The sequence below is a fragment of the Gadus morhua genome, chromosome 12 (genome assembly GCF_902167405.1).
Source record: "Gadus morhua chromosome 12, gadMor3.0, whole genome shotgun sequence".
Taxonomy (NCBI): Eukaryota; Metazoa; Chordata; class Actinopteri; order Gadiformes; family Gadidae; genus Gadus; species Gadus morhua.
In genome coordinates this window covers 12,534,849-12,548,970 of record NC_044059.1, presented here as the reverse complement: position 1 = coordinate 12,548,970, position 14,122 = coordinate 12,534,849, and the positions used below count along the sequence as shown (strand labels likewise).

Below are 14,122 nucleotides of genomic sequence, written 5' to 3'. Positions count from 1 at the left end.
CCAAGCTAACACCAAGCTAACACCAAGCTACCGCCAAGCTAACAGCTGACACCAGGCTAGACGTCCCCCCACCTGAACGCCTCCTCCTCCCCCAACAGGTACGCGGACCGGGCCAAGCAGATCCGCTGCAACGCTGTGATCAACGAGGACCCCAACAACCGGCTGGTGCGGGAGCTGAAGGACGAGGTGTCGCGGCTCCGAGACCTGCTGCTGGCCCAGGGCCTGGGGGACATCATTGAGAGTGAGGACCACGCCCTTTTTACTGGGGGCCCTCTGTTCTGGGGCCCTGTTCTGAATCATAATGAACTGTTATAATTCATAATGGTAATAGTAATGATTTGTCGTAATTATTATCGGTAATTATTATTATAGGTAATAATTATGAGCAGAAATAATCAAACATTATCCTATTTATTCATTTTGATTTGACCCAGACACCGACATGCTGATTCAGCTGTACGTTTAACAACCGTCTCCTTATGACTGTGAGACTTCTCTCAGTGTCTTTAAGGGAGCGTTGAGTCTTTAACGTCATTAAGGAGGCCTGGAGGTAGTCTGCGGACGACAGGGTTAGAACCCAGAGCCTCTTTGCTTAGATTCAAACCCGTAGCCACCTGCTTGTCCTGCCCACCTAGCATAGACACAGACTATCTAAAGGTACAGTACACAAATACTGACTAATGATAGTGCTCAATATGTACAGTACAAGTGTCCGTCACAAGGTTTGCACAACCACTCCCTTCTCCTCCCCTCCCACACTCAGTGTTGTCTCACCCTCTGTGTCCTCATAAACTACACCAGTATTAAAGAGCAGCTAACAATCTAAATACAAATTGCAGGAACAGCTCCGCCTCTGGTAAAAAACTGCTACTGCACTTAAGATATAAAAGTGACATAATAATTGACCTGAGGAGGATCCGTCTCTGCATTTTGAATTTAATGTTTAGCTATTCTTTCAATATTGTCACGAGAATGTCTGGCCTGTCTTGAACCTCTGGATGATGCGGTTGCGCCATGTGACCCAGAGTGATGGAGTTGTGTTCAAGACAACCTGGAATTCTGAACTGCCAAATCAAAACATTTGGGTCGGGTTTTGGCCTTTCTAACACATTGTTGTTTTTGGAGAGATCACTGTGATCAGTTTGTTCAACACAGACTCTTTCCTAAAATGTCACCCTGTGTCTTTTGTGTTTCTCTCTGTTTTTCTCTTCCTCTCTTCTTCACTTCCTTCTCCCAGCATTTCGGAGTTCTGGAACCGAGATAGCTGGTTTGAAATGTGTGTTTCTGTGGCTTTCGCTTATGCGCTCTTCTCATTTTAGCACGGCTAGCATCTTAGCATGGCTAGCATTTGAGCAACTGTTGCGTATTAGCAGGGCTATCATTTTTAGCATGGGTAGCATCTGAGCACGGCTAGCATCTGAGCATGGCTAGCATTGTTAGCACGGTTTGTATAATTAGCAAAGCTAGCATCATTGCCATCGCTTATTGTTGTCTCTTGAGTAAGTCTTACGTACCCTTCTGTCTCTGCAGCACCATTTTAGGATGAACAGCTGATTGTCAGACAATGGGAGATTTACACTGATTGCAATCAATTTATATCAATACATTTAAAACCGTGGCAAATGCGCTTTTACAGGGCGCCACATTGATTGGTTGATTGATTGCTCTGTTGGAAGTATTTAAATCGTATTAACTATTGATTATGCAGTCAGGAAAAAAGCTATTAACCTTACGCCTCTGTAAATTATCAATCGCCCTGATTGATTCCTGATACATCCAGATATTGATAGTCTTGGTGATATTTCTACGCTCTTGTGACCGTGGTGCTATTGAGACGTTTGGAGAGGTGTTGATGCTGCGTTCGGCCAGGCTGGGACGTAGGTGGTGTGAGGGTGAAGGAAGAGGCATCTGAATACACTGAACCAGAGATTCCTGCGTGGTATCGACAAAAAGGCAGGCAAACAAAACCCGACTCAGGATGAGGTGTTTAATAAAGCCAGCCCCCGACGGTCCATTACTCATAGTTTGATGGCTCTGACGGCGGTTTGAGCGGCGAATGTCTGGCGCTCCACCCAGGTGGGTGCTCAACGCTGGTATGAGTCGAGGTGTGACGGCCCCCACACACACACCGTGTGACGGGCTCAGAGCGCCTGTTAAAGCGCTACATGAACGCCGGGAGTTATTACGGCCGTTAGCTGACACTCTGAGAGGGTGCTCGGCAGCAAACCTGACGGTCTGCTGCCGTCAGGTTTATTCCTCCATCCTGTTACCTAACGGGCGGTCCAAGTGCTCCGCAATATGCCAGGCCCCCCCCACACCCAAGACCTCGACAGGGCAACAACAGAGAGGAGGGAGTACTAGGAGTACCATCGAGGAGAGTGCTTCCTGTCTGGGAGGGAAGCAGCCATCGCTCACGGCAGCGGTTAAGGTATCCTAACGTCCATCTGAGGACCCGTTGGGAGACAGGCGGGATAATACGGGTATGTCTAGACGTGTCCGTCGCCCGGGGGTTTTATTGCTCTGCGTTGCCGTGGCAACAGCCGATGACTGATGGCGTTCATCCCGACAGGATGTAATTAGGGAGGGCCGTTGCGTTCCCGGTAGACATCGTCACACAGCGTAGTGAGGAGGAGCAAAGTGAGGAACCGCCCTTTGCAGGAGATCTGACCACGCAAGGACGTGAACTTAGCTTCACATACAATGAAACTGCTGGGTGAAGTAATACAAGATACAACCATAACAACAATATACCTTTACAGGACATAATGCTAAACAATATAAACAATGGATGATTATAAAATATTCTATGATAAAACGTATAGAGCAGAGTGCGGGTCGTTTCCAGCTCCCAGGACATGGTTTCCGCGGCGGCCATTATGAAGCCTCAGTAATGTGTGTCCTCTCCGATCAGCCGCTGATATTAATGATACGACCCCTCCATGGTGTGGCTGGTCTGCCTCCCTGAGACAGGAAACAGAGGCGTGTCGTTCCGTGGTCCATGGCCAGAGCAGAGCTTAGTGAGCACTTCAGTGACATCCAAGATGCCGGTTCCCTGCTCCTCAACGTCCTCTTGAAACCTTAGATCTGATGTATTTGAGGTGTGGTGATTCAGCGTGCGGGGCTTCACGCTCCAGAGGTCCTTTAAGGCATCGCTGCGTGTTAATGTTGTGTCAGGCCCAATCGCAGGGAATTAACAACTAGAGGGCAGGCAGGTAGCCAATCACAAGTTGAGTAACATCCAAAGGACAAACAGGATTAACAAGGATGACAGAGATATTGAAAACGACCGATCAATAGGGTGAGACCCATTGGAAGTTAAACACACAGAACCCACAGAACGAGTCTTCAACACAGGTGACAGCCAGGAGACCACTGAGACTCAGGGACCGGCAGTGAACCAGGTAGGGGCCAGGGGGGGGACACCTGTTGGCTGAAGGGTTTCACCGACAGACACGTCAGTGGGGGGTCTGCGCTCCTGCCGTCTGCATCTGTTCAGCTGCTTCCCGTGCTTCGGCTTGTTAAACGTGGCGCTGCTCCGTCGACGCGCCTCGCTCCTCACGTGTCCTCTGAGTCCGTTGGTCCTTTCTAGCTCTCCACTGATTCCTTTCTCTCTTCCTCCCCCTCTACTCCCCCCCGTCTCCCCCCCGTCTCTTCCTGCTTATCTCTCTGTCTGCTTCTCCCTGCGTTTTGTCCTCGCTCACCTCCCAAACTCTCCTCACCCCCCCACTCCCACATCGACCTCACCCCCCCACACACCTGACTCCCTCACCCCTCACCCCCCTCACTCCCTCCCCCCTCACTTCCCCGTCTCCCCCCTCGACCTCACTCCCTGTGTACACGCCCCCCCTCCCCCCCGCCTCCCCTCCCCGACAGACTCGACCGATTTGAAGAACAATAACAATAAAGGCCAGGCTGTCAATCAAAAGGGTGATCTCTCCACAGTGACCAGTAGCACGACAGGGATGAGCCCCTCGCCCTCCCTGTCGGTGCTGTCCAGCCGGGCCGGCTCCATCGCCAGCCTGCACGACCGCATCATGTTCACCCCCGGCAGCGAGGAGGCCATCGAACGCCTCAAGGTATCCATCACCTCTCGATCACCAATCGATCAAGTATCGATCACGTATCGATCACGTATCGACCACGTATTGAACACGCATTGATTCACTAGTGTTGAAAACATACAATATTATATAGATAACGTGTTGACAAGAGTTGCCAGTAATGTATCGATAATGTATTGATAACATTGATAATGTATTGAAAAGGTGTTGACAATGTATTGATAAAGTTGCGTGCCCGATTATTAACAGGAAACCGAAAAGATTATCGCTGAACTCAACGAGACCTGGGAGGAGAAGCTCCGTCGCACTGAGGCCATCCGGATGGAGAGGTTGGGTCTGGCTAGTGCCTGGATAGAACCAGGATATTACCTGGAAAGAACCAGGATATTACCTGGATAGAACCAGGATATTACCTGGATAGAACCAGGATATTACCTGGATAGAACCAGGATATTACCTGGATAGAACCAGGATATTACCTGGATAGAACCAGGATATACCCTGGATATTACTATGGCTATTACCTTGCTATTACCAGGATATTACCTGGCTAGTACCTGTATATAACCATATATTTTATGATAATAAAAGGACTGTATGTGAGTGATTGTCCGTAATCTGTCCATCGTCCTCTGAGCTGTGAGTGCTGGCTTCTGATTGGCTCTTTGCTGTCCTCAGAGAGGCTCTGCTGGCGGAGATGGGCGTGGCCATGAGGGAAGACGGAGGTACCCTGGGCGTGTTCTCACCCAAGAAGGTACGGACGGAGAACGCCAGCGCCGTCTGAACGGCAGTAGTACAATAGATTCACATGATATGTTCATATGATTCAAATGATTCATGTAAAGAGCAGCCAACTAAACAGGATGGGGGAAGAGGAGATCACGATTTGTTTGTGCCAGAAAGGGAATTAAGGTGCAGCAAAGAGAGAAGAGAAGATAAAAATACACAAAAAAAAAGCGAATAAAAACGGCACTTCCCATGTATAAACCCATTTATACAAAGACAAATACATCTAACAGAAGATATGTATCTATTCATCTCAGATGGGGAATCTGAGATTAGCAATAACCAATAACCAATGGATGACTAACCCACTATTCATCTAACCTGTAAAGCCTTCAGACAGCCACCGAAAGCCAGAGCCCGTCTTTATAGACACAGTGGGGCTGTTCTCTCCCAACGAGGTTTGTGATTCCTGAGGGACTCTGTAGAGTCACAGCTCCTGGGTGCTCTTCTACCTAAGAGCTCTTCTTCCAAAGAGCCCCTCTACCTCCACCTGAGAGCCGTTCTATCTGAGAGCTCTTCTACCTCAGAGACTCTTCTACCTGAGAGCAGCTCTGTCTGAGTGCTCTTCTACCTAAGAGCTGCTCTATCTGAGTGCTCTTCTACCTCAGAGCTGCTCTACCTCAGTGCTCTTCTACCTGAGAGCTGCTCTACCTGAGAGACTCTTCTACCTGAGAGCTGCTCTACCTGACTGCCCGTCTATCTGCATGTTCATCTACCTGGCTGCTGCTCTATCTGAGAGCCGCTCTATCAATCTCTTCCAGTTTGACCTACCTGACGTTCCTCCTCTCTCTCTTACCTGTGTAACATCGATTGCTAACGCATTGATGACATCAATCTAAAGGCGAACTGTTTCCGTCCAGACCCCTCATCTGGTGAACCTGAACGAAGACCCCCTGATGTCAGAGTGTCTCCTGTACTACATCAAGGACGGGGTCACCAGGTAAGGAGCTCAATGAAGGTCCTGTCACCAGGTCAGATGTCTCTCCTTCTTCTGACGGATGTACTTCGCTTTGGATAGAATCGCCTTCTAAATGCCCTAAATGTAAGCCCCAATGTTAGCACTAGCCTAGCGATGTGGTTTACGTCTCGAGACGGTTTCATGGTTGCTGTTGTGCAGGGTCGGCCGCGTGGACGCCAGCAGCCGCCAGGACATCGTACTGAGCGGACACTTCATCATGGACGAACACTGCACCTTCACCAGCTCCACGGGCCCCACTGGAGAGGGTGAGCTACGTAGCCTCCCTGGCTAATGCACTAGCCTGGCTAATGTACTAGCCTCGCTAATGCACTAGCCTAACGAATTAACTAGCCTGGCTATAGCACCAGTCTAACTATACACCAGCCTGGCTAATGTACTAGCCTCGCTAATGCGCTAGCCCAACAAATGAACTAGCCTGGCTAATGCACCAGTCTAACTATACACTAGCCTGGCTAATGTACTAGCCTCGCTAATGCGCTAGCCTAACAAATGAACTAGCCTGGCTAATGCAGTAGCCTAGCTATTCCACTAGCCTCGCTAATGCGCTAGCCTAACAAATGAACTAGCCTGGCTATAGCACCAGTCTAACTATACACCAGCCTGGCTAATGTACTAGCCTCGCTAATGCGCTAGCCTAACGAATGAACCAGCCTGGCTAATGCAGTAGCCTAGCTATTCCACTAGCCTCGCTAATGCGCTAGCCTAACAAATGAACTAGCCTGGCTATAGCACCAGTCTAACTATACACCAGCCTGGCTAATGTACTAGCCTCACTAATGCGCTAGCCTAACGAATGAACTAGCCTGGCTAATGCAGTAGAGTAGCCCAACTATACACTAGCCCAGCTATTTCACTAGCCAAGCGAATGCAGAATCTGAAACACGGTGATTTCCTCCTATGCTTTGAGCATTTGTAGAAATAGTAGACTGTTAGATTTCCGTCCTAGGGACAAGGTATTTATATCTTCCTTTTAAATCGGTCGATAATTGCTATGGAGCACCGACTGGTGACTCAACAAACCACCGTCTCCAAATAGACATCCATCTGTTCCTGTTGATTGGTGGATGAGGTGCATGTTGAAGTAGGAGAGCCAAACACAACACAGCAGAAGGTGGATACTCTCAGAGCTCTGCTACTGAGCCTTGGCATCCATCGACTGCTCTGTGTTGGATCTCAAAGCTCTGTTGGCTGGGGCGGCTGGAGAGGATGTTCTCCTGACGTTCCTGCTTGTTCCCTCTGAGCAGCCGTGGTGTTGGAGCCCTGCGAGGACGCGGAGACGTACGTCAACGGGAAGAGGGTGACCGAGGCCACCGTCCTGAAGTCAGGTGAGCCGTCGGGACTTCACTCGGTGTTGAGAAGGTACAAAAGGTTCAACAAAGTCAGTGTAGGGATGAACCGACACTCAAATCTCGTCTCAAACTTCAGGGTTTGCTACACATCCGTTCGGTCAACTGAATGGAAGCACGTGTAGCAACCAATATTTAGATTATGCATATTGATGCATCAATATGTACACTACACTATTCTAAACAATTACTAAATTAGTCTTTGGACTCCCTATTGGTAGGTCTTCTGCAGTGATGCCAGTAACGCTTTAATTAGTAACGCGTTACTGGCCTCGGACCAATTTTTTCAGTAACGAGTAATCTAACGCGTTACTATATCCAAACCAGTAATCAGATTAAAGTTAATCATCAAAGACATTGTGCGTTACAATTCTTTTACCGGAAAAAAGTTAGTTTTGGCAAAACCGGTTGTCATTTTTTATTTTTAGGCGGCAGGGGGTGTTTTCGCAGCTAAATGTAACTAATAAAGTAACTTGTTATCTAACTTAGTTACTTTAAAATCAAGTAATCAGTAAAGCAACTAAGTTACTATTTTAAGGAGTAACTAGTAATCAGTAATCAGATTACTTTTTCAAGGTAACTGTGGCAACACTGGTCTTCTGTTTAACTCTGAGGAACCGTTTTTCCATATGGCCTTTAAATATAATAAATATAAAATCGTAGCCTGGCGATGAACCGTTATCTAATACCACGGTGGGTCTCAACACTGTATCGGAGACGGCCCTGGGTCTTGATGCATGGGACTCTGCCCCCCCCCCCCCCGCGCAGGGAACCGCATCATCCTGGGGAAGAGCCACGTCTTCCGCTTCAACCACCCAGAGCAGGCCCGCGCCGAGAGGGAGCGGACGCCCTGCGCCGAGACCCCCGTGGAGCCCGTGGACTGGGCCTTCGCCCAGAGGGAGCTGCTGGACAAGCAGGGCATCGACATGAAGCACGAGATGGACCAGAGGTAGGGGGACCGGGCGCGGGGGGGGGGGGGGGGGGGGAGGGTCTGGTGGTCCAGGACTCGAGGCTCTAGGTAGAGAACTCTGAAACGCAATCTGCGTTTGAGACAACCCCATTCAGATAGACTATCAAAACCAGTCAAAACCAGGTTCACTAAATAAAAGTCCTCTTTGCTGTAATGCAAATGATCAAAATTAGACGATGGACTTCCTGGCTCCAGTAAAAGCCCTCCCCAAGAACCCTCTTGTTTCATCGCATGTTGCACAGACACACAGAAGGCTGATTCTAAAATGGCTTCTCGTGCTTCTCGCAAACCCGCTAATGTTGGTGAAGGTGTTGTAACGTATCCATGGTGATGTGTTCCCAGGCTGCAGGAGCTGGAGGAACTCTACCGTAAAGAACGGGAGGAGGCCAACCACCTTCTGGAGCAGCAGCGGCTGGTGGGTAGATCAGCCAATCAGAGGCCTAGCCACGTGAACGTGAAACTGGTCCCCGGCGTGTTGTACCGCTGTTCGGGGCCCGCCTTGCTCTGAGGGTAACTGTGTGCTCGGTGCAGGAGTACGAGAGCAAGCTGGAGGCGCTTCAGAAGCAAGTGGACCGCTGCCTCCCCGACGCCACAGAGGAAGAGGAGGAGCCAGAGGAAGAAGGTAGCGCTGCACTCAAACTAGTCGTTTCAGTTGAGTTTAGTCGTCTTTGAGGGAACACCCTGAGCCGGATGTGGCTACCTGTATGGTGGAGCGACGGCTCTGTTCGAGCCGAGGTAGCGTTTTGAGGTCAATATAGTGATACATGTTATACTGGTTTGTTTGTGCGTTGTATATTGTTAATAAATAAGCTATAGCTCTTTAAGTTAGGGTTAAGGTCACTCAGAAGCTCTTGTTGGCCTGGTCCGGTCGACCTTCTGTCATTTTGGAACATTTCTTGAGCCAACACCTACCAAGCTCTCGGTCATTCAGGTAGCACTTTGAGTCAGACGACTCAAGTACATGTTAGTACGGATGCTTTTATCCAAATCCCCTCACTTAGAAGAATCAGGATCGGAGTGGCCTTAAAACATTAGTAAGTGCCGCATGACGATATAGAAATCAGGATGCAATGTCTAGCACATAAAAGGTACATCTCAGGATTACAAAGTGCGCTCCGATTCCAAAGTGACGGCGAGATGTTTCCGTCGTTCGCTTTAGCGTTCACGTTGTGTTTCCACGGTAACCCCCAGTCCAGTGGACGGCGAAGGAGACGGAGCTGGCCGTGTGGGGCTTCCGCAAGTGGCGGTCGTACCAGTTCACCTCCCTGAGGGACCTGCTGTGGGGCAACGCCATCTTCCTGAAGGAGGCCAACGCCATCAGCGTGGAGCTCAAGAAGAAGGTCAGGAAACATCCGCCGCTCGTCTTCGATCACCGGGGCATTGGTGCTGCCGCTCCGTATTGACCTCTTCTTCTTCCAATGCTTCTAACAATGTTAGATATCTGATTTGACCTCGTGCTGTGCTATTCTACTAGCCTAGCAATTCTACTAGCCTAGCTATTCATCTAGCCTAGCTATTCTACTAGCCTAGCTATTCTACTAGCCTAGCTATTCATCTAGCCTAGCTATTCATCTAGCCTAGCTATTCATCTAGCCTAGGTAATGCACTGCCCTCTGAACCGTTTCCGTCCCCCCCCAGGTCCAGTTCCAGTTTGTCCTGCTGACGGACACGCTGTACTCCCCGCTGCCCCAAGACCTGCTGCCCCCCGAGACCGAGAAGGACCGCGAGGCGAGGCACTTCCCCCGCACCATCGTGGCCGTCGAGGTGCAGGACCAGAAGAACGGGGCGACCCACTACTGGACCCTGGAGAAGCTCAGGTACCACAGCAGGGGACGAGTCTGAGTGTGGAGAGGGTAGGATGGGTCTCTAGGTGGAGTTGGCGTGTTGCGCTGACTGGACTGGATGTCTGGACTGTCCTCATTGTTAACCGGCCAGCACCACATCACCAATTGAATATGATGTGCATGTATTTACCTGTACGTCAATTATGGCCCCCACTGCACTCCTGACCATCCCTGGAAGAAGGGATCCCCTAATTTTGCGTTACTTCTCAAGGTTTCTTCCTTGCTAATTTCAAGGGAGTTTTTTCTCGCCCTTGTGGGGGCTTGGGTAAAGGGCGATGTCTTATATATTTGGCCTGTTAAGCCCTTTGAGATTGTAACCGTGATTAAGGGCTATACAAATACAATTGAATTGAATTGAGTTTGGAAGGGGTTTGGCTGGAGGTTTGGGATTGCCAAATTGGGTTTTTGTTTGGTCTTTGAAAACCCAATCGATTGTCATCGGAAGTGTTCTACTTGTCGGAAGTGTTCTCTACCAAACCATCCTAAGTGATAATTCTTAGTGACAAAATCCTAACATTAGCTGAAACCGAGACTGACATGTATATCACCAGAGGTGTTCTTCATGCCCTCCCGACAGACAGAGGCTGGACCTGATGAGGGAGATGTACGACCGGGCCGCCGAGGTGCCCAGCAGCAACGCGGTCGAGGACAGTGAGAGCGTGATGACCGGAGGAGACCCGTTCTACGACCGCTTCCCCTGGTTCCGTCTGGTCGGCAGGTAACGGGCCAACCACTAACCCCACAACCACTAACCCCTAGGATGAACAACCACTAACCCCTACCATGGACCACTTTAATGACCAACCACTAACCCACAACCACTAACCCCTAGGATGAACAACCACTAACCCCTACCATGGACCACTTTAGTGACCAACCACTAACCGTGACCATGGACCACTTTAATGACCAACCACTAACCCCTAGGATGAACAACCACTAACCCCTACCATGGACCACTTTAATGACCAACCACTAACCCCTACCATGGACCACTTTAATGACCAATCACTAACCCCTACCATGGACCACTTTAATGACCAACCACTAACCCCTACCATGGACTACTTTAATGACCAAACACTAACCCCCATGATGGACCACTTTAATGACCGACTACTAACCCCCATGATGGACCACTTTAATGACCAACCACTAACCCCCATGATGGACCACTTTAATGACCGACTACTAACCCCCATGATGGACCACTTTAATGACCAACCACTAACCCCCATGATGGACCACTTTAATGACCGACCACTAACCCCCATGATGAACCACTTTAATGACCAACCACTAACCCCCATGATGGACCACTTTAATGACCGACTACTAACCCCCATGATGGACCACTTTAATGACCAACCACTAACCCCTACCATGGACCACTTTAATGAACAACCACTAACCCCCATGATGGACCACTTTAATGACCAACCACTAACCCCCACGACGGATGACTTTAATGACCAACCACTGGCCGACATTAACCAACTCAGACCAGCACTGAGTAAAGGATCCTCACAAAGCAAGTTACCAACATGTTGGTGAGGTTTAACCGTTGGAATCCCTTCACTGTTACTGTTAATAGTGAATAACCACAATGGTGATGAGTGATATTGATATGGAGGGCTTCCTGTACTCAGCTTGTGTCTCCCAACTGTCTTCCTCTACTGTTGATCACCATGTCCACGTCTAAGATCCTGAAACAGATCTGAGATCTGGAAGGTGAGGTTTCTCTGGGGGGCCTTGATCTGGCCCGGTCCTGGTCTGGTTGGATCCGGTCTGATCCGGTCTGATCCGGTCTCGGAGTGTGTGTGTGTGTGTGTGTTTGTGCGCGTGTGTGTGTGTGTGTGTGTGTGTGTGTGTGTGTGTGTGTGTGTGTGTGTGTGTGTGTGTGTGTGTGTGTGCTTCTACTCTGACCAACGTACTAACCTAGATCCCGCCCCGCCCTGTCTCCGGTTGCCCCAGCAACCTCATTTTCAACGCGTGTATGAGTGAGCGCATGAGCGACCCCACCCCCTCCCCCACCCCGTCGGTGTCGGAGGTGACGGAGCCGGCCGACGGCCGTGGGGGGGAGGACCTCGAGGACTTAGAGGACCTGGAGGATGATGAGATCTTCCTGGACCACCCGTGCTTGGAGCTCGGGGGACAGGATGATGATGAGGAGGAGGAGGTGGAGAAGGAGGATGAGGAGGATGATGAGGAGGAGGAGGAGGAGGAGGAGGAGGAGGAGGGGGCGTTCTGCGGAGGCTCCAGCGAAGGCCAGGACCCCTTTTACGACCGCTCTCCGATATTCAGTGTAGTGGGAAGGTTGGTGAGGTTCCAGAGGCCTGCTGGGAAGGAAACTAGCTCTTTCACGCTGAGGCACTCAGGGTCTGCTCCCATGCTGAGAGGGAGGAGCCAATCCTAGCCCCGCCCCCCCACCCCCACCCCCTTCTATCATTATGAACATGACCCTTCCATGGATGGACCGCTCCGGGTCCAGAATGTAAAAGTCCGGTTCCATGTTTTCGCTCTGTCCCTGCACTGAGCCAGCAAGCGCCAGCAACCATGCAATCAGATCTAGCCAATCGGATGGGTTGGAGTCAACCCGCCAATCCGGTTGGCTCAAACCGCCGTGGAGGACTTTTACCTTCTAAACCAGGAAGTTTCACCACTTCCATTTTGCCAAAATGGCAAACATGTTTTGTTTACGTGTTGTCGACAATCCATTGAAAAGCGTCGCTAGGTGATAACGTTTTTTTGTCTCAGCACCGACTAAAGTTAACCACAGCTAACTTTAGAGCCGCTCACGTTGCTTCCTGCCTCCCCCCCCCCCCCCCCCCCCCCCCCACCGACATCATCACCATACCTCCACCCAGCGGGCATCATCGCTCCACCAGTTTGAACTTTACATGGAGACGGGTGGAGGTTGCCACTCACAGAACACAGACACCAACATGTAACCTGCAAGCACAACATTACAGTCTCAGTTTGACCCCACTCCACTGCCTCAGGGTGTAACACATCCATGGTGGGCAGTAAACACCCGGGAGGATTCCTACTTTCTGAACCCGAAGGAGCCTTCTTTGCCCAGGGTTAGACTGTAGGTCATGAGTACCATTCAGTCTTAGGCATGACTTGAGAAAACCTGGTCAAATTTAGAGATGTTTAGTCCAAAATACGAAGTCTGAACAACCTTGTTCGAAACCCAAAACGGATATCCATTTAGTTGGATTGTGCAATGTCCCCATGTTACTACTTGAACTAGTACATTAAATAGTTCTTTAACTAGTTCTTAAACAAGTTCTTGCCCTTTAAATCTGGGTGCTTCAGCAGCATTCTTTCTCTCTGTTTTGGCCCTCCAAGTGACCTGAACGCTGCCTCAAAACGTTCCTGCTTACTCATCCATCCCTTTAATCTCCTTCAGTGCATCACTGCTTATGCCGCTCGTGAGACACATTCTGATAATACTCATATCGATCCCTGAGCGGGAACCTGGAGCGGACACTGGTAGACATTTCTGGGCTTTTAGGCTTGCCATAGTCTGTTCTGCACCTTTGACCCCTTAACCCCTAACCCCCGCTGATCAGAGCGTTAGCTGGCACTTAAAGCTTCCCTGCTGCTGAGAACTGTCCCGCAGAGATCCAAGCAACGTTGGCTCCCCACCGCTGCTTGTGCTGCCGTAGCTCCCCGTTGCGTGTGAACGTCTCGAAGGCAGCAAACCTCTGGCCCACAACGGCCCTGACTTGTCTGTGAGGGACTCATCTTCCTACCAACCCACCACAGCGGTAACCATCCTGTCGGGCTGTGGGGGGGCAGAGTAGACGGTGGGTAGGAGATGCAGAGACAATCAAACCTGGAGGATCTCAAGATGAAAGAGCTGGTTTCTACTGCAGCAGTCTCTTTTAGGCATGCCAGAGCACCTTTTTGTTGCGGGGTCAGTTTTCACTCGAACTTTACGTCGATGCCATTTTCTTTCTTTTTTTCTGTTGCACCAGTGAGCTCCATCCCGTCCTGACCTCATCCTCTCTGTTACTTTGCCGTAGCGCGCCGTGTGTCAGCCGTTGCCAGTGTTGTTGCAGCTGAGTCGTGGTTCGTCTCATGGTTTCTGTTTGGTATTCTTTGAGTTCCTTTGAGTCTGGAAGCTG

At 50.1% G+C, this 14,122-nt stretch overlaps 1 protein-coding gene across 1 annotated transcript in view; it reads left to right on the top strand.

Moving 5' to 3' along the window:
• kif1aa (kinesin family member 1Aa) overlaps positions 1-14,122 on the top strand; it is a 50,903-nt gene that overhangs the window by 16,233 nt on the left and 20,548 nt on the right. The window contains 14 exon segments of the mRNA XM_030371818.1: positions 99-241; positions 1,238-1,276; positions 3,874-4,076; positions 4,311-4,390; positions 4,740-4,815; positions 5,708-5,787; positions 5,965-6,071; positions 7,071-7,151; positions 7,941-8,121; positions 8,485-8,557; positions 8,674-8,764; positions 9,334-9,482; positions 9,781-9,959; positions 10,564-10,704. Coding sequence (XP_030227678.1) covers positions 99-241; positions 1,238-1,276; positions 3,874-4,076; positions 4,311-4,390; positions 4,740-4,815; positions 5,708-5,787; positions 5,965-6,071; positions 7,071-7,151; positions 7,941-8,121; positions 8,485-8,557; positions 8,674-8,764; positions 9,334-9,482; positions 9,781-9,959; positions 10,564-10,704 — 1,623 coding nt within the window.